The 21,136-nt window shown below is 32.7% G+C and overlaps 1 protein-coding gene across 1 annotated transcript in view; it reads right to left on the bottom strand.

The window, feature by feature from the left end:
* Nucleotides 1–4,125: 4,125 nt before the first annotated feature.
* The window catches only part of Mcr (macroglobulin complement-related), a 143,312-nt gene continuing 126,301 nt past the window's right edge, over nt 4,126–21,136 (bottom strand). The window contains exons 21-31 of the mRNA XM_088229675.1: nt 19,901–20,137; nt 14,306–14,490; nt 13,491–13,593; nt 12,733–12,936; nt 12,301–12,487; nt 10,844–11,073; nt 9,581–9,742; nt 8,317–8,510; nt 7,287–7,461; nt 6,704–6,809; nt 4,126–6,587 (exon numbers count right to left, since the gene is read on the bottom strand). Of these exons, the coding sequence (XP_088085801.1) occupies nt 6,355–6,587; nt 6,704–6,809; nt 7,287–7,461; nt 8,317–8,510; nt 9,581–9,742; nt 10,844–11,073; nt 12,301–12,487; nt 12,733–12,936; nt 13,491–13,593; nt 14,306–14,490; nt 19,901–20,137 (2,016 nt within the window). The 3' untranslated portion in view covers nt 4,126–6,354. The remainder of the gene's footprint in view (nt 6,588–6,703; nt 6,810–7,286; nt 7,462–8,316; nt 8,511–9,580; nt 9,743–10,843; nt 11,074–12,300; nt 12,488–12,732; nt 12,937–13,490; nt 13,594–14,305; nt 14,491–19,900; nt 20,138–21,136) is intronic.

Here is a 21,136-nt window from a genome sequence, read left to right as displayed (position 1 = left end):
CTTGAAATAAGAAATGGAAATAGATGGTCAATAGTGGGCTTTGACTGTTGCTATCTGGTATTCGAGTATTCAGTATTTGCTGATGAAAACATTTTAAACAATTGATTTGTCTATTTCAGGGACCCGCTATGTCCCTATGGCCGCCATAGGGACATAGCGGGTCCCTGAAATAGACGACTCAATTGTTGGCTGAATAAACATACATCAGTATTGGTTTTCTCGAGTCACTACTGAGAATATCTCATGTGACGGTTTCTATATTCTGACTTTGTTCGGACAGAAGAAAGTAATAGGAACATTGTATTTTTACACCATGTAATCTATACAATCTTCCTTAGTTTAGTGTTTGTGTGACCTAAGTCATCTTTACATAATTGTTTCGGTTTATTTATGAATTATATTTAAAATACTAAAATGAAAAGTTGCTCAAAATTGAATGATTCCTTCTCATACACTCCGATCGATGTGTCTGTAAAACGACAGTTGGGTGTTTCCTCCTGTGGACTGTAGAACATAACGTCGACGGCAATCCATCGCCGCTTAACTCAAATTTGACCACTTTAGAGGAGAGAGATTAAAACTTATTTTTTATGTATGTTCATTGAAATTATGGATTTTTAAAAAACATTTAGGTAAATCAAAGTAAGATTAAAAACAAAAATTTTACTGCACACGAAACAAAAAAGTTTTAATCTCTCCTCTAAAGTGGTCAAATTCGAGTTATACAGTGATGGATTGTCGTCAACAATAATATGCTGCGCTTATTAGTTTTTTGGCTCTGAATATGTCGGCATTAAGTCATTTAAGTGCTTCCAATACCTGTGACATGTCTATGTTCACGGTAATTATTCTATTATTTACTTTCATATTGCATGATTTGTACCTTTTTAATGTACTTTCTATATTTTAAAGTACCTAAAATCCATATATCATTGTAGGATTCGTCTGCTATAAACAATTATTTTTCCCGTGCTATTATTTTATTCAATAAAATTATTTTTTAAATCTTATTTTGTCCAAGTTCTATAAACTATGTGTGAAATATCAAGATTATTTGCTAATTTTATTTTTTAAAGTACTTAAAAATTGACATATTTTTTTTATTAAAAAAGTATTTTAAATTCAAACTGTAGCCACCGATTTATTTATTCCCAGCTGTCCATACATTATAGTCCTTAAAATATAGCTTGATTAGAATGACATCCGTCAAACTAATTTCATTAGTGATGGGAAATTACTGATCACTGATCAAATCGATTTTATCAGTTTTTTCATGCAGAGACTCTGTTTCCGAAAATTGATATAAAAACGCAAAAACAAGCCTATCACAGTGTGTTTAACACAATTATTCACCAAAAAATAAGACATTTATACTTTTTTCATGAACAAAATCAACTGAATTATTTTTTTATTCGATCAATTTGTCCCATCTCTAACGTTTTTGCAAAATGATGTAACCTTGTAAGAACGTCGTTAATAATTAGGTTTATTTTAGTTTTAAAGCTGATTTGATATATTTATGTTGATTTATTTGTCCAGCATTGTATTAAAAAAATAAATTATCACGCCAGATACGAATGATTTTTCGTGTGTCAATATAAATAACTCCTTAGACGTTAATACAAAGTTATGTCGTCAGTTTTTCTGACAATTGTCATTCTAATCATGTTCCATTTTAAGGACTATAGTATAATATTTTTTTGATCTCTGTATTATTGTTATTATTAATTGATGTGTGAGTGGTGTTACAAAATAAATTATTCAATCTACAGGTTAGTTTAGGGTGACCACTTGTAACATGAGAGCTGCATTTCTTGCACAAAATCCTCTACACATGCCAACTTACATTATGTCCTGAAAATTTTACTAATTAACTGTATATAATATCACATATTATTCTGATGTTACCAATATTATTTCCTGTAAGATAAGACGATTTTATTGAAAATGAATATCAAAATATACGCCGGAACCTCTTTTTACAGTATGGAAATAACACAGTACAAAAACAATAAAAATAAGTTTTAAACATTAATTTAACAGCTCTGAAGAGCTTTCGATTGAATACATAGCTGAATTGACTGCTGGTGAAGTTCTCAACAAGGAAGAAATATTCAAAAACATATTAGAGGAGAACGCCATCCCCAAGGAAAGCAGTGACGATGAAGAAGAAAGTCCAATAATAGCTTTTCGAGGTACAATCTCGCTTAGCTGGCTAATAAACTTACAAATCATTTCTTCACAAAAGATCACAATGTAAAAGGAGCTTTACAATTTCAATGTGATTTGGCCCCTTTTATGTCATAGCCAAATTTTTGTTGAAATCAAGTAATCCCGAAAATTTGGATGAAAATTTACATAGGTTCTGGATATCTCGAGTGATGAAAGTGATGTCATACCAAATGTGCATAAACGGGTACTTCTATTGTCTGATCGTAAATAATCTATATTACGATTTTTTTAACCGCTCGATTGCCAGCATAGATCTCAGCTGTCAATTTCGGTATCCGTCGAATGCCAGAGCGTAGATTTGCACTTCAAAATATTCAAGCGGAATTGAAATGATAGACTAAAATGAAAAATTTTACCAAATTAGCACAGCGAGGAGGTAGATTGGTTTGAAAATGAATGCCATAGACTTAAGGTGCCCATTTTATCCAGTATTTGTATCAATACTGTACTGTTTTTTTGATAGCCTGTATTACAATGGTTTTTATTGAAAAAAATGCAGTTTTGTCATTGCAGTCTTTTTTTTATTTGTTTTTTCACATACAGTTTATATATAAACTGTATGTGAAAAAACGTCCTATAGGACGCCAATTTAGAATTGCAATTCATCAGCAATTATCAGTGCGCGCAGGCTAAATGTTCAGTAGTTGGGGTACTTTTTGTGTCCTGCTAGTTTGGCATTCGAGCGGTTAAAGTATTATGTCATCATTTTATATTTTTAGAAGTAAAATCAAGGTACGATAAATAGTTGACTATTTAATTATTAAACTTAAATTGATTTTTATCCTCGGAAACCTATGTTATTTTTTTGTACTACGTACAACCTATCCACCATGTAAAAGGAGGTCCCGGTGTTCTCGCTTTAAAATATATTGCATAAGTATATTTGTAAGGCAACTTTCATGATTATTTGTGGGCTAGAATATTCTTCCTTATTGATTGTGTTTGATTGCAATATTATGATTATGAGCTATAAGTGATTTTTTATATTTTTAGAATTGTATGTATGAAAAATATATATTTTTAAATAAAAACTATTTGCTTTACATCTTTTATTATTTCAAAAACTGTATTAAACTCTTTGTCGAGATGTATTGTCAGTTAAACCAGTACGTAATACTCATAAATAACTGGTTAATTTTAATAAGTATGTATTTTTAAAATGAGCTTGTTTTATAGCTACTCTTAGACCTGGCTAATCATGGAAATCAATCAAATAACAAAAATCTTGCAATCATTTTGCGGCAGCCAGCTTACGTCCGGCTGCATGGGATCCATTATATTGGCCGAAGTGGTTCTCAGACATGTAAGTATTTAATAAATAAATAAAATCATTCATTTTTCATTCAATTTTATAGTGGTCGCCAAATAAGGATTCCTGTGCTCATATAGGGTGTCCATAGTGTAAAAATAATGGTGATGTGAGGGGACATTCTTGATCAACTCTCCATAATTGTATCAATCTTGATAATCTTCCTCGGGGATAAAAACCAGGAATTGTCTACAGAGATTTGGACACACTACAATATTGATTAAGATAATGTTCTAAAATGCAAAGCATACGATATTATTGTTCCTCAAGAAATAGGTTTCCAAGAGCTAATAAATGAAACGTCGGCCTCGTGGTGTAGTGGTCAGCGCATTTGCCTACCATGCAAGAGGTCTCGGGTTCTAATCCCAGCATGGTTGACTGAAATATTAATTTCAATAGGCACTTTTACACTAGAATATTACATAGTCCTTGGATTGGCACCTGAAGCGTAAGACTGATCATCTTACCTTCATGTAACAAAAAAATATCAAGGTACGCTGCGATTGGTTTACCAATGCAGTGCCCTATGCACCATAAGGTGCGCAAAGGGAGTGGATGATGATGATGATGAATAAAATGAAACATTTTGTTATCATAAATCAACATTTTATTACAATATTTATATAAAAATCATTCAGTTATTTAATGTTACCATCATAATAAATTTTTCAATTAAACTGAACCTTGAACACACAATACATATTAAAATACAGTCAATATAATTTCTTAAAATTAATTTTCTGATAAAATTAAAAATTTCTTTTAATATCTACATTGGACGGTTGAGATTAACGAAAAATCAACTTTTGGGTACATTGTAAGAGGCCAATAAAAAAATATGCATTCTACCATACATAAAAATCACTAATACATTTCATTTCAATACATTATTACATACCTCTTATTTTAAATAATAATAACATTAAATCAAATTATCATAAACTTTTGTACTCCTTCATTGTTATTAATCAAAATCAATTCATACAAAGGCACTCTATTGAAGTTCAAATACTTAATATATGTAAGAGATTTTATGATTTGTCATTTACGGACTGTATAAAATATATACATTTTACAAAAAACATACTCTAGAAAACGTCACAAATATTTTCTAAATTATAATAATCAAATATTAAAAATAAAGAGCTTACTAATAATGAATCATTTAAATAATTATTTATAAACAATTAACCGCTCAGTTGCCGGAGTTGGAGTACATTTTGCGTCCCGCTAGACGGCGATCGAGCGGTTAAAGTTCCGTGAATGAAATCAGCAACTAAATGAGAATGAGATTCAACTTTAAGTAAAAATGAATAAATCATTTATTGGTATAAAAATAAAAAAAAATTACATAAATATTATCTATAATATGACACTACAATTTACACTGATTTTCAACTTTTTGTGTTTTTTAACTTATAACTAACCTTGGTTTAAAAAAATAAAATAAAAATTGGGCTTGACAAAAAGGGAATTTCAGTAATATTTTAATAGACATTTTATTAAAGTTGTAAAATGGTACAAATAAAAAGAAAATGTAGGTATGTATGATAGTTATAAAATTGGTAAACCGTACTTATAACATTTATGTATTAGTAGATTTCTCTTACAACTATAAATTGGCTATCTAAAAAATACCAAATATTGCTTTACTAAGCAATGACAAAATACTTATGTCTGTACATGAAATGTATTTTTTAATGTTAAAAATTGCTTCTATTATCTTCAAGAAATCACTGAAATCCCCGATGATGATTGAATCAGAGCCACTCCCTTAAATTAATATATTTTTAAATTGACCAGATATATGGACGGTTAATAGATTATAAACTAAAATATGAACTAAGAGATTAAACTTAGTTATGCAAAGTTTGGGATACAGTTACTGTACTGAGTAGAGTGAATAAGGAAGATATATTTGGTGCGGTAACATGTATGAGAGAACCTTTCTTCATAAGGGAAATGTTGCACCTTGCATAATACATATTGATGGTTTTGAGAAACCGAAAAATGACAAAATTGATCGACATTATTCGGTACTAAATTACATTTCATAATAAGGAAATTGAGATGATGTCTCCGTTATGTTGAAAAAAAAAAAAGAAATATCAGTCATATCGGAAGACTCGCATTAACCAGTTTTTCTCATTTCACAGTATGTATTAACTTATCATTAGTCTTGTACTTTTGAAATACACAATTTATTATCATAACAAGGATATTCAAACATGTTAAGAGATTAAAAGTACAATTCTTGTTCTGTTTTCAAATTATTTTTAAGTGTACTAAATTAATCTTCAAAAGTGTAAGAAGTATTTGGCAAGTTTTAAACAGCTTTCTAATATTGTTGAATTTCACATAATTAAAAATTATTATACATATTTATGTACATCGGCGTGCGCAAATATTTGTTATTATTAATTTAAAATCTTATATTCGATACATCATATGGATCAACTATTTTCAAATATTCTTTTACTTAAAAAAATTTCGTTCGAAAACAAAGAATTTTGTTTTAAAAACGAAATGAATGAATCAGTTTACTATGAAGTCTTTACTGGAAACTGAGAATACTGATGATTATTTCAAATGAAAGTCAACGCTTCTTCCATTTAGCTCTTCTTCATAAACTAAAACTTTATCATTATTCAAGTAAAGATCACATTGTAATAATTATAAAAAAAACACTATATACCAACTTTAATTACATTAATGTTCAACAGTACGAAATTGTCTCGAGTCACCACACAAATCGATAGTCAAAACATGGAAATTCCGGTGAATATGATGCACTTCTATGTTTAGAAACGGTCCTAAATGATCACATCACAGTCAGAAAAGCGCATAAACCCACCGAGAAGATATCTTGTTCTGGCATTAGAAAGTAGTATTGTGAAGGCGGAGAGGAATATGAGGCTAAACGCCGCCTTAATACTCGGGGCAGCATTGTAGATGGAACAATAGGGACACTGTGATGAGCCGCACACTTCACAAATATTCAGGATGTACGTTGATAGAGAGTTGAATATAGTTTCGTTGAATCGTTCTGCAAACAAGATGTACATATTTATATTGCCAGGGTATTTTGTGGTTGATAATACGAGAAGATTTTATTACTACATGAAATATTAATATGTGTGTTGATGGGGATATTTTACTGACCCGGAGCATAGTAGTCGTATATTCTTATAGGAAGGTACTGCGACATATTGGCCACTGGGTACCATCTCTCAATCGTAAAGTTGATGCAGGTATCTTCATAATCCAACTAAAACAAAGATTGTATTCACTAATTTATTTATTTATTTTAAAAAACACAGTGAGGTATTATTAATGAAAATGATTCATTTTTAATTTCAGCTTCATAAAAAAATGAGCTTAGAGAAATAAGATAAAATTACTAAAACTGAATGTTTGGGAAACATCATTGCATAATGCATAATATGTAAAATATTGGGTAATTAAGTACAAAAACATATGTATTACATTATCATGAGAAATTTGTCATGTAGATAAAGTTTGTAAATAATAATTACCATTTGTTTATGTGATTACTTAAATTTAATGAACTCAGTTAAGAAGGCACTTAAAGGAATAAAGCGCTAAATCATATTTGATTCTTAATTATTTTTGTTCTATTTTATTTAGAATTTTGTAAACCGATCACTGGGATGGAAATTTAATTTTGGCAATAAATTGAAATAATACCCAGGATAGTTTGAAAAAGAGTTAGAACAGAACTCACATAGTCGAAGTAGAAGAGGACTTTTCTATCTTGGAAGCGAGCTCGCTGTAAGTTGCGTACATGTCGGGATAAGACATAGGCGTCTAGTTTCTGTTGCTGTATAATGTATCCAGTGGGTATCGCCACATCCAATACCGCCATCCCCGATCTTATAGACTCGTTGATATTGGTCCAACTGGAAATAAATCAATTTATTTATACAGTACCTAAAATAATATGCGATTTCAGAGTTCCACGACTCAAACCACCGTTTCTCTGAGAAAATTGTTCCCATTAAAGGAATATTGACATATTACAATAGAAATGGAGAACATTTTAGAGAAGGACATATAGAAGTCTGCATTTGCAGGACTTATGACCTGTCATTGGCTGGTTTAAGTGGCTACTTTGCACACTGAATAACATTCACCATTCTGCCTATGTTTGAGCATGCATGCATATTTCTCCGATTTTTCAGTTTGTTGATTTTTATGAAGTCAAAGAACAGAAATCATTATTAACCGTTAGAATGCTACGCAGCGCAAAAGCGCTGCGATCGTTTGTATCGAAAATTGCGGCGCAGCGCAAAAGCGCTGCGAGTTTCAGTGTGTTTTCGGTGCTCCACGGGAGTGCACGTACGCTAACCTCGCGCGTAATTTGTAATGAGAGTGCATTGATATCACTTTATGTTTAATAAACATTTTATCTTTATAATGCAAAAATAATTAATAAAATTGATTGATATTTGTCTAAGTTAGAGTGTTTTATTTGACACCATTATTTTTTCCTCTAAATTAATCAATATGTGTATAGCAATTTTCATTTATTTTTGCCAAAATTGCTTAGCACTAAAACGGTTAATATGGGTAGGATTCATCTGACTGAATTAGTTTACCTACTAGGCAATTCCTGAAAACATTGTACATTTGTACTTCTCGGACCAGATGGTAAACCATCAACAATATTTTGAGTTGGTCCAAATGTCACGACAGCTTTGGTCTGCGGTATCAGTATCACACCGGGTGTTTGGATAACAGGCGAGGTGGGTTACCTCTGGCAGCACTGGTAGGTGATGTGAGACTTGTTGCGGCCGTGGAAGTCAGCGCGCGTGTACAGGCTGAAGGCTCTCTCGGGAGGTTCGGTCTGGAACTTCTGGATGTCCACATTGTACTGTACGGACATCTGGAGAATGGCGTACCCGGCTCCCTTGGCCTGGACTTTCACTGTTCCCCACGCTTGCGGAATCTAAACACGCAATAATAAATCATTTTAGTGTTGGGCACTTCGAGAGCTTTATTTCTGCGAACATTATCTATGAAAAAAGTGTCTATTATAAATATATTATTGACATACTTAAAGTTTTGAATACCAGTAAAATTAAATTAAACATACTTCATTCGCTGTCCAAATCGGTTTCTGCTACTTTTTGATGGTGTAGTTAGCTTCATATAGTTAAAATTTTCATATAAGAAAAATTTTTTTTTTTTTAAATGCGACTCAACTCACGTCTTTAATTACATAAAACAATTTTGAGACACATAAAGCATATTTTTTGGATCTTTTGGGTGGACATTAAAGATTTAACTTCTTGAGACCCGAGAAAAATCTGACCACCAGAAAAACTTGTTTTTTTTTTTTAATATGGTGGTAAATATAAACCAAAACGATCAAAAATATATTTTTATTTATTATTTACAAAATGAATAAACTATTAGGTACAAATACTTAAATTATTATATTTATTTTTTTAACTGAAATGTATTTTTTGCTTATTTAAAAATGATTTGTCAATCATAGGTTTAACTACTTGAACACTTTCTGACAATGTAAATTTTCAAATTAAAACTCGTTAATAAATGTGAAAAAGTTGCATAACTGGACACCATTTTGGGTTATTCACACTCGAGGATTTTGGTTTGACAGAAAACAATAACCCTTCAAATCTGCCGAAAGAATGTTGTGTTGCTTTTGTGATTGTAGATAACATTAAGATTTGTATAAAGCTGTTGCCAGTTTACAAAAATCATTTTCAGTGTAAAAAAATGATAACCCGAAGTCCACATATGTATACCCAAGAACACTAGAAGTAAATGTTATTATTCAGGTAAGTCAACCAAAAACCAAAACATATAACTAAACAATTCAGTGGTAAAAAATTTAAAAAAATATGCTGAACAAATTAAGAAATTGCATGGACAACAATATCATAATGGCACAATTAAATACCAAATACTAAAATTTGTGTATGATGCCATGTCTATTTTCGTGGTTTCTACACTAGTTAAATTTCCCCGTGTAATATAAGTGATACTCACATCGATACTTTGCAGCACGGCAAGATTCTCATTGGTGACATACAACATCTTGGTCTGCCCGGGAAGGGCCGTGGCTTCCACTGCAACGGACAATGTGCTGACATCGCGCAGTCTCTTGCGGACGGTGTATTCTATGAGGGCCTTCATGGCTACATATGTATCCTGAAATGAAGGACAAGTTATTGTTGATAAGATGACCTTATACAATTTCAAATGCAGTAAATGAAAATAATTATGCGAAAAATATGTACATCCAGTGTACCTCATTACACGAATCGAAATAACAGTCCAAAAAATAAATAAATAAAATACTGCAACATGAATTAACAATGCGTAATAGTAATATAATTATACTAATCAGTTTTGGCGTGCCCTACATCGCTCTTTTACTTACTTGGCGTATATATATACGGTAGTTATAGTGAATAATCTTCGTTACGATTTTTAAAAGTATTTTGAAATCACATTATATGTAGGTGTACAAGAAAAAAATTAAAGTACATTAATAGAAAACAATTTCATTCTTAAAAATCTTGAATTGATTTTTATCAAAGAAAACTTGTCCAGCGTTGTTCTTTTTTACATGGTACTGAGTGGAACGTATCCCCAGTGTAACAAGAGGGTCCAGTGTATTTGACGCTTGGGCTGTGGTTTCAATGTTGGTGCTGTCGAAAAGGGAGGACTGTAGTCAGGTTAGTAGATTGCCCAGCCAAACGTGGCCCTGGTGATCCAGTGGACTTCCTGACCGCGGTTCCTGAGTTAATAAAATATCTGACTGGCCTGGATCTGAACCTCTAAATTTTATTTAGTTTTTTTTCTCATTTTTAACTCCGTAAAATTGTTTTCTCCCATCGTCATTAACTTTTCCGCACCTAGTGGTGTATAGGGTGCTGTATTTGTTGACTGAATGCAGCGCATTTCAACTATCACATGAAGGTAAGATGTTCAGTCTCACGATTCAGGTGCCAGTCCAGGAATAATGAAATATTATGGAACCTTTAAAGTTAATATTTCATGTCCACCCTGCCGGGAATCGAAACTCAGGACCTCAAGAATGGCAGGGGAACGTGTCAACCACCACACAGCGAAGCGGACATATCTCCACTCCATTTCCTTACTCAGGATTTTTACTTGAGAGCAGCCATCAAGTAAAAAACACTGCTCCAGGATTCTGGTACTATTTCATACTCAGAACTGCATTCTTTATTCCCCTGGACACAGAAACCTGCCATAAGCTAAATAAACAAAAATAGTAAAGTATACCTGAGTAGAGGCCCAGCCGCCGTCTGTCAGCCTCTGGGCATTAAGCCACATGACGATGGGGTCGATGAGCAACTCCTGGCGAGCGTTGTACGTCATGAGTGCGTAGGCCGTGGTCTCGATGTTGATGCTGTCGTACTTGTAGGGCAAGCGAGGAAGCAGGAAGGGCTTCTGGTTCTCCAGCTTGTACGGAGGCATGGGAACTGCTTCTTTACCCCAGTATGTTAATCCACCTAAAGATAATAGATTGACAATTATTGATATTAATTTATTTCCTAGTTTTAGTGAAAATTTAGGTAATAATATTATTCAACATTGTTGTGAGTATGTCCAAATGTTTGTAGACAAGGCTGGATTTCATTCCCTGTTATCACTCGAGTTTGATAGAGAAATTGAATCCTTGTCTACAAATATTTGGACATGCTAAAATATTGTTGATTAAACTAACTGGTAAAAAAGAACAAAAAACTATCTACATTTTCAGGCATTGCCTAGAAAGTCAAATACTTCACCTCTTTTACTTCACAAAAGTTAAGAAATGGAAGAATTTTTTTAAATTCATTTTTTTATATTTTAAAATACAAAAATGTACAATACATAATTGCATTCCCGTGAGTTAGAAAACTCATTCTGGGACAGATACAATTAAAGGTTATCAGATATACATATTTATTTTTTTTTTTACTTCACAAAAGTTAAGAAATGGAAGAATTTTTTTTAATTCATTTTTTTATATTTTAAAATACAAAAATGTACAATACATAATTGCATTCCCGTGAGTTAGAAAACTCATTCTGGGACAGATACAATTAAAGGTTATCAGATATACATATTTATAGTTAAAGATAATTAAAACAAAAATGGACAAATCTCGGAAACCTTTTTAAAAGCGAACAAGGAAGTTCCGTGGTGTTTTTGTGTTTCGTATTATCATAGCTATGATTTGTTTAACATCGCTTTTTTAACGTCACTAGTTGTCGTCAGTCAGTTGTCTTGACTGGTGAGTTGGCTTCCCAGAAACTCAAAATCTATCCAACTCATACATTTTTGAGAAACTTCGCTATGCAAATGCTCTAATTTTTACCGCGTGTAAGAAAACAGCACTGAACTTCCTAATTGAGATAGTGTGGATGTTTAAACATAGGCAAAATAGTGAATTTTACACAATGTGTAAAGTGGCCACTTAAACCAGCCTATCATAAGCCCTTTAAACGTTCGGACTTCCATATTTTGTTCTCAAAAATGTTTGTCTCTTGTCGCAATAAATTGAAATAATATTATTACTTAAGGTAAAAATTATAGAATATAATACAGATGGTTTTTATCAAAAGCCTTCGTTCTTACTGTGAAATTTGCATTATTTTAAATGAAAATCACACTAGTGAAATCAAATCAAAATTCTTCATCAGTAAAAAGAATGGTTTGAATCGTGTTTCTATAGTCAGAAGATAAGTTTGTACCTTCGGAGCGAGCGTGTCGAGCTAGTATTCCAAAAGCAGCTTCAGCGTTAGAAGCCTTACTCATCATGAGAGCATATGCCACTATCGCTACATCGTAAGGTTCTCCATGCTCCGATAGCAGTTTCATGTTCCTCTCCAACCAGCTGATGGCTCTCTGTTGCGCCAGGGCAACTCGAGCCCCCAGGCCCTGTAACAAAAGAAATAAAGATGTTGGTTTATTCATTTTATCGACAAATAGGATTCATTGTAAACCGTATTGTCAGACTGAGGAAAGGCTAAAAAAAAGACATTTTACAAATTAATTAAGGCAGCAAAGGTCAAAGCTGGAAACAGTGCGTTATTAAATGCCTATAGACAATCTCTGTTTTAAAATTAGATAGTTTGATTAAAATATTGCTGGTCAAGTTCACTAAAAGTAAAAAAGAAACTTACCCCTTTCATATCTTTGAGATCCTTCACTGTCTCTAGAGTTATGATAACATGTGCCGTTAGAGAAATATTCCGCTGCATGAGAATATCCTCTCCGGGCCAGTTAAGGGAAGTGTTGACCTTGCGGTCGGGCAGCCATGTGACTTCGTAAAAGGAACCTTCGTAACTCTGGTGGTCCAGAATCCACGACACTGCCTTCGATATGACCTACAAACAAAATAAAACAAAAGCGATGAAACGATATACTAAATGATCTAAGAAGCAGTCACGACACCAACTGTGAATGTATTTTAATAAAAAAGGGGCATATCAATTAAGCCTCGGTAGGCTCAATAGGCACAACTGTCAAGACAGTCAACTCTGTGATCCTTTTCTCTATTTTTTTTTTTACTCAACAGTTTTGATATTTTTAATAAAATAACATATTTGGTGCATAAAGAACCAGAAAAAAAGGTTTTTGGATTATACTGATTACAGTTTACTTCATATTTCAAATGTCAGTTAGTTCCTTCACCTGCAGTGAGTTTAATTAATTGATATAAATAAGCATAATTTGTTATTTCAGCAGTAAAAAAAACGAATCTCTGAATTGCTAGAATTACTAGACGTAACTTGTTAGGTTAGTTATGAAGCATAAAACATAATGTCCTTACACCCGGTTAAGTGATGTTTTATGAACATTTATATTATACTGTAAAGTTATCAAAAAAATATATTTTGAGTTTTGAAGTAAAGCTCTATATTTAATTAAAAAAACTTACAGATGGATCTATATAGATGTAGTTCTCCCATTCGTAGAAAGAGGCGTCTTGAAATATTCTGGCGCAGAAAGCAGTCAGCCAAACACTGGAGGCTGATTGATTCCTGAAAGATATTGTATAAATATTAATTTTTAGCGCATTTGTGTTTCAAAATTTTAACTTGACGTTGGATTGTAGGCCTTATCTGAGGCCTTAGGGCGTTTAGAAAACTGGAATTTCAGAAGAGTTCTAGAATACTTCAGTTGATAAAAGATTTTTTACAATTCTAATTAAGAAGTTTTAATGTCTTTGGCATTAAATTTTATTTATTTAATAGCATAATTATACATTTTTACAATTTAAAAAAAAAATTCACTTGTTATATTTTTACTAAAACTAAAATCCCACCAAGCCACTTTTTGTAGCTTGTTGGTGAAGATTATATTTATACTGACTTAATAATATTATTTACATTTATAAAAACAATGAATAACAGATAAAAATTAACAGCCGGAAAGATCAGAATAAACATGTTTATACAAATAATAATATATAAATTTATTTTTTAAATACAAGAAAATATATGAAAAATTAAAATATTTACACCTAAGCTACTATTCATATATAAACTCTTGATCGAGTAGCCACTCTCTTATTTTGCTCTTGTTACAATGTGAGTTAAATTTAAGTTCTTTTGGTAATAAATTAAAAATTCTAGGTACCAAATATTTGAGAGTTCTATTTCCATATTTATTACATACTTTTGGTACTACCAAGCCATCATTAGACGTGAAGCTTACTTGGTATTATAATATTCTACTGATTACGAGACTAACCAATCACTCCTAAAGAGACTGAAGGATCCATCAGGCTTGAGAAAGGAGAGCTGGCGCTGGTACAGGATGTTGAGGTGATGGAAAGAGTGGCGCTCCACAGTCCGGTTCCTCTGGTTGATAAGGCGCATGTACATGGTGGTGTAAAGGTTGGCTGCGAAGCTGAACATACTCTGCTCTGCTGAGTCCTATTATCAATAATTTATTTATTATTATATCTAGTCGACTAATATTCTCAGAGAACAATACGAAAGATTGTTTTTGTTTCATTGTCAAAAATTGCAATAATATTTATACGCTGGAACCTCTTTTTGAACGAGGGATACGTTCCACACAGTACCGCGTAAAAAAAGTATAGCAAAAAAAGGACAATGCTAGATAGATTTCCTTGCATAAAAATTAATTAGGATTTCAAAAAAAATAATTGTTTACTATTTTTTTTAAAAGTATAACATGACATCAATATATAAAAAATCGCAACAAACATTATTCACTATCACTGCCACATATTAGCCACACTTTTTTTCCGTAAACCGTGTAGAGTGCAAGTACTAATATTTTTGCTCTCGCTTTAAATTCAGTTAGTAAAGCTTAAAGGTGCATATTTACGATTGTTTTTAAACAAACGTATTTATAAGGAATCGATCTTTGCCTGGTGAGATATTTTACAATTAGTTTACTTGTAATCTCGAAGGATTTGAAATTTTATGCGAAAAAAATCTGTGTTGAGTCTACCTACATTAGAATAAATCATATTGTCCCGGCTGAGGTCTATTTGACAGCACCGCATTGAGTAGGTACTTGCTAGCTAAGTCCGCTACAAACTCAGGCGAACACAGCAGGGCCATTTTTCAAATAAAAAAAACGAAAAAGTATTTTATACTTAAAAAAAAAAAAAAAAAACTAAAAGTAAATATGGAAGCTCAATCCTTCGTTGAATATGCTAAGCGTGCTATAAATGCATTGACTACACTGCTAATGGATCCTAATAATAAATTTACAAAAGAACAACTCGGGAAAGTAGTCCCAAAAACCAACGAAATTTTGTGCACAATAGGACAAATGGCAGTAAAGATGAGCGCATTAGAGACTGAGGTTGCTACGATTAAGAAGTATTCCTCTTCAACTAATATCGACGTCTTTAATATCTGTGATCTAGTATCCGAAGTCCAAGATAGAAGTTACAGGGAGAAAAATATTGTTTTATGTAACTTACCTGAGAGTCAATCTACGACCCGAGCCACAGCTATTAAGGAAGATGATTCTGCTGTCAAGAAAATACTGTCTGAGCTTGATTCCTCTGTTCAAAGTCAAGAAATAAAAATATACCGACTTGGAAGAAATACTGGAGAGAGGCCTCGAGCAATTAAAGTTGAATTTTTGGAGGTCAAATGGTCACGACTACTACTGAGTAGGAAGCACCTTTTAAAAAATAATATTCGCATGTACCAGGATCAGTCTTCATTACAAAGGAAACAGCTTATCGAACTTCGTAATGAACTTGATAGTAGGAAAGCAAGCGGCGAGACTGATATCACAATAAAATACATAAATAACAATCCTAAAATAGTAAAGATGTTTACAAAAAACGACAATCCATCAAACTCTACTATCAAAATGTAAGGGGGGTGAGAACAAAACTACAGACACTTAAAACTGCATTACCAACTACGGATTTCGACATTTACTCATTTACAGAAACATGGTTGAACAACAACATCGACAATACCGAACTTGGTTTTAGCAACCACCTGATATATAGAAATGATCGGGATAAACTTGCTTCTAACAGATCTCGTGGAGGAGGAGTTTTGATTGCAGTATCGACTAAGTTCTCATCACGAATGCTCAAATGTAAAAAACAAAATTTTAAACAAATTTTTGTAATGATTTCATCAAAACGAGAAAAAATAATAATAGGCTGTGTGTATATTCCCCCTTCGTCTGATACGCAAACCTACAAAGATCATTATTTGGAAGTGGAATGTCTACGAAGGCGGTATCCTGAGGCCACTATAGTTTTGACGGGTGACTACAACTTACCCAATATACAGTGGGATCCAGATGGTATCAACACTAAATCTAGTGATGGCATAGACCATGGGTCAAGTGAGATAATTGAAATGTCAATGTTTTTAAATCTCCGTCAAGCAAATTATGTTTATAATTGTCTTACTCGTCTCTTGGATCTTGTTTTTTCTAATTCAGATAACATTTCAGTGCAACTTGCAAATGAAAATATTTTACCAATTGATAGATACCATCCACCTTTATGCATTAATTTTGGAACCCTTATTTTAGCAAAGTACAAAACCTCTGATGTTAGATTAAATTTTTTTAAAGCAGATTTTCCTGCCATTAACTCATTTATCCTTAGCAGTGATTGGAACTTTTTAAATCAAAATTTAAATGTAGACGATATAATTGCACAATTTTATCATATCCTTGATACTGCCATTGAGTCATCTGTGCCTAAAACTAAATTCATAGCAAGTCATTTTCCTAAATGGTTTAGTAAAAAACTTATTGAAGTTATACTACATAAAAAGATTGCTCATAGTAATTTTAAAAGGTCTCGAGACATTAAAGATTATGAAGAATTTTCGAAATTGAGAATTTTGTCTAAGCAGCTTTCTAAAACCTGTTATCAAGACTGTGTAAGTAAATTTGAAGTCGATGCTGCATCTAAGCCGCAACATATTTTTAAATTTTCCAAGATTCTTAACAGTAGGGAATCTGGAATTCCGTCCACAGTGTATTACAAACGCAAACTGGCAGACACACCACAGGAAGTTGCCAATTTATTTGCTGATTACTTTAGCAGTGTTTATAGTTCTACTTCTAATTCTAGGTTACACAGTATTGATAATACAGATTTAATTGATTTTAACGACTGTGTATTTACTGATTCTGATGTAAAAAAGGGGATTTGTGCCTTAGATCCAAAAAAAAGCGCTGGGCCAGACAATATCCCTACACTTCTTCTTATACAATGTTGTCCCTCTTTAACTAGTCCACTTACAAAAAATTTTAACTTGTCCTTGAAAACTGGAAACTTTCCCAAGAAATGGAAGATCTCATACTTAACCCCCATTTATAAAAAAGGAGATAAAACTGACGTCTCCAATTACCGACCCATTTGTATTCAGTCAGCCATTCCAAAGTTACTGGAATCTGTTTTGCTAACTAAGTTCACCAATGAAATTAGTAAAGTTATCACTCCGTTACAACATGGTTTCATAACTGGTAGATCAACTCTTACAAACCTTATGTTGCATCAGAATCGGTTGATCACATCAATGGAGAGACGTCATCAGACTGATACAATTTATACTGACTTTAGTAAAGCGTTCGACAAGGTTTCTCATACAATTTTAATACACAAACTTAGTTCATTGGGAATTACTGGTAATATCTTGGAATGGTTTAAAAGCTACCTGTCATCAAGGAAAATCTTAGTAAAAGTATTCGGTTATAACTCGTATCAGTTTGAGGCATCTAGTGGGGTACCCCAAGGCTCCCACCTGGGACCAGTACTGTTTTCTTTGTTTGTTAATGACATTGTGTCGATATTTGAGAAAGTAGACATTCTTCTCTTTGCCGACGATCTTAAAATTTCAAAAACTGTTACCTCTGATACCGATTGTGGAGTTCTTCAGTCTAATTTGGTAAGGCTGTACAACTGGTGCCAGAAAAATGAACTTTATTTAAATGTCGACAAGTGTTGTGTAATATCATTTACAAGAAGTAAAAAACCCATAATATTCGATTACAACATTAATAATATCAATCTGGGAAGAGTTACACAAATAAAGGATTTGGGGATAGTTTTTGACGAAAAATTGACATTTATTCCTCACATTGATACCATCACTAATAAGGCAATGAAATGTCTTGGATATTTGCAGCGAACCGTAAAGGATTTTAATTCCATCACTACCCTCAAAGTGCTATTTACTGCCTTGGTTAGAAGTAATTTAGAATTCAATTCAACAATTTGGTCACCTTATTACAATGTTCATATTTTAAAGTTAGAAAGAGTACAACGTAAATTCCTTAGATTCATCAATTACAAACTTAATATACCCGCTGAAAATATTGATTATGATAATTTATTATGTACACTAAATATGTCAACTCTATGTAAAAGAAGAATTATAAATGACTTATTAAATTTATATAAAATAGCGAATGGCGTATTGGACGTCCCGGAATTAACTAGTGTTATCAGCTTGAAAGTACCTCTTCGAAATACTCGGCAGCTAACGTTATTTTTTGAATCTCCTGGCAGTCACAATTATTATTACAATTCACCAATACCTAGACTACACCGGCTAGGTAACGAGTATGGTGAAGTTGATATATTTTGTCTGTCTTTATATAAATATAGGTTAAGTATTCAAAAGGTTATAAATTAATTTATGCAAAATTTCTTAATATTTTTCTTTTTTTACTATTTCTTTTTCTCATGTATCTCTTTAATAATGTATAAACTTATATGTATGTATATGTATGCGTGTATGTTTTCATATGTAAATTTTTTAAATATTTTTCTATGTACCATATACCTATGTTGGTACATTTCCTGATTTTTACTTATTATTGTATCTTTTAGCTTTTCTTATGTTATCTTTTATTTTTACCAAATTTACATACTTATGTTTCACTGCTGCACTTAAATGTAATTTCTAAAATATGTAAAAGCCCATTGGGCGTGTAAATCAATAAATAAATAAATAAATAAATATTAGGTTTACAATTTTGCTTCCCCTTATTGTAAAAAACTGGTTATGCATATGTTTTGTATGTTTAAATATGTTTTGTAACTTGAATTATAAAAATAAAACTTTTATTTTACTGGTTGGTTGGAAAAAATTGCCATTCGCTAATGTACAATTAACATTATGTACAAAAAGTTTAAAAAATATAAAAAGATGTTTTTTTAAATTTGCTATCAATTGAGGGTATATTAAATATTAAATTTGAAGGGTCTTCATTAAGTAATGTCTCCGATTCTTCATCTTTGAAAATCTTCCCTCTTCCACCACTGTGGCGGTCGAAAAAATCACCATTCACTACACATTCTTTCACTAAGAGCGGCCTCATCATAAGTATTTGAAAGCATTCGATGAGCCTTAGCTACACATTTCTTCATATTGAAGGAAAAAAATTAAAATCTCCCGCAAATGACCAGAATAGGACTCCTAAACTAACATTTTCCATCGAGAATAACTTTATGATGCGGACACAAATCGACTAATGTTTCTATGAGGTTATGTTGACACGCACACATCGCATGACGTATATGATCTATTTATTTCAACCAATTTGTTTTTTCTTTTGGATATTAATATTACAGTTCATGATAGTTATATAATTAGTTATAGTTATATAATAACTATAACTAATTAGTTCATGATAGTTATATAATACTTAGCGTATAATATATTAGGTGTACCGTGTTGTTTTAAAACTGTGTAAAATGAGGCTTCAGTGTGTAACAGTGAGCAGTCATGGTAAGAAATTTTTATCGCGTCGATTATTACAAACAGTAGCGCCCATTATGATTGAGCTACTGGTCTCTATTCTAGTACTCACCATGGGCAGATTCAGTAGACTGGTAGCATTGACTGGCATGGTGGGGAATATAGGTCCCACGACATCTCCCACTATGGAGACACGAGCCCTGTTGGAGCCGAACACGTAGTAGCGGTCCACGTCGTACGGGATGATGGGAGTCTCCGTCACGTTAACGTGCATGTACTGGAATACGTATGCGCGGTTGGACAGATCGAGGAGGATGGACTGGTGGCGGTGCTGGGGTACACCGTCAGCCTAGAGTGGGAGAGAAAATATAATCACAATTAAATAAGCGAATATGTATTTATAGAGTTGGTGGAAAATTGACCAAATTTTATACTAGATCACCACTGCAGTGATATTATAATATTAAGCACTTAATTGATACACCAAATACAGCCTGATTCTTAATTTTTGGGGGTCAGTGCTTTATAAGCTTCCGAATACAGCGCTGGATCTAAGGGGTGCTAGCGCCCCATTACTTACTGAACATGGATGGGAATACACACATTTGTAAATTAATATGAGCACATTATTCTCCCCTCCTTTGTAAGCAAAACTAAATCTTCCCCTTCAGCTCCAGATCCTTAAGGTATCAGGCTATAAGGTAGAGGGCTAGTGCTCTAACATACTCAGGTTCAACCAGTGTCCCCCGAGGATGCAACTTCTTTTGTGATATAAAGCATCACATCCACATAGAATGTGTACAGGTGTTTCATTATCTAGACTGCAGAACCTGCATATAGAAGTTTCAGAAAGGTTCATTCTGGTAAGGTGTTTATTCAATCTGTAAGGGCTTAAGTGACAACCTTCGCTTGGTTTCGGCTAAGTTTTATTAGGCCAAAAGAAAACCTTTGCGAGTACTCCTTGAGTAGTTCGTTTGCATGGTGCTTACCAGGTGCTTCGATCATCTGTTATATGAAGGCAAATTAATTAGTCTAACGCTTCAATTACCAGCCCAGAAAATAAAATGCAAAATCACTTTTTAAATCAATATTTCAGGTCGATTTCGAAAGGATTCAAACCTGGGAGCTCAAGCACGGTAGGTGAATGCACTTCATAGTAAAAGGTGGAATTATGTCCTCCACTAAATTTCCCCTTTCGAAATTTTGATCCAAGAGTGGCCATTGAGTCGAAAATCTTTGTTCAGGAATTTGGCTCTTTTAACAAAAAGAACTATGTGTATTTTTCATCCGCCCAGACACCGAAAAAATTGCATTAAAATATTGTACAATATTAAAACAAAAATGGATC

The sequence above is a fragment of the Micrasema longulum genome, unplaced genomic scaffold (assembly GCF_059751315.1).
Source record: "Micrasema longulum isolate JH-2025_06_02 unplaced genomic scaffold, ASM5975131v1 h1tg000692l, whole genome shotgun sequence".
Lineage (NCBI taxonomy): Eukaryota > Metazoa > Arthropoda > Insecta > Trichoptera > Brachycentridae > Micrasema > Micrasema longulum.
The sequence above is the reverse complement of the archived record's forward strand: the minus strand, read 5'-3'. Positions and strand labels throughout refer to the sequence as shown.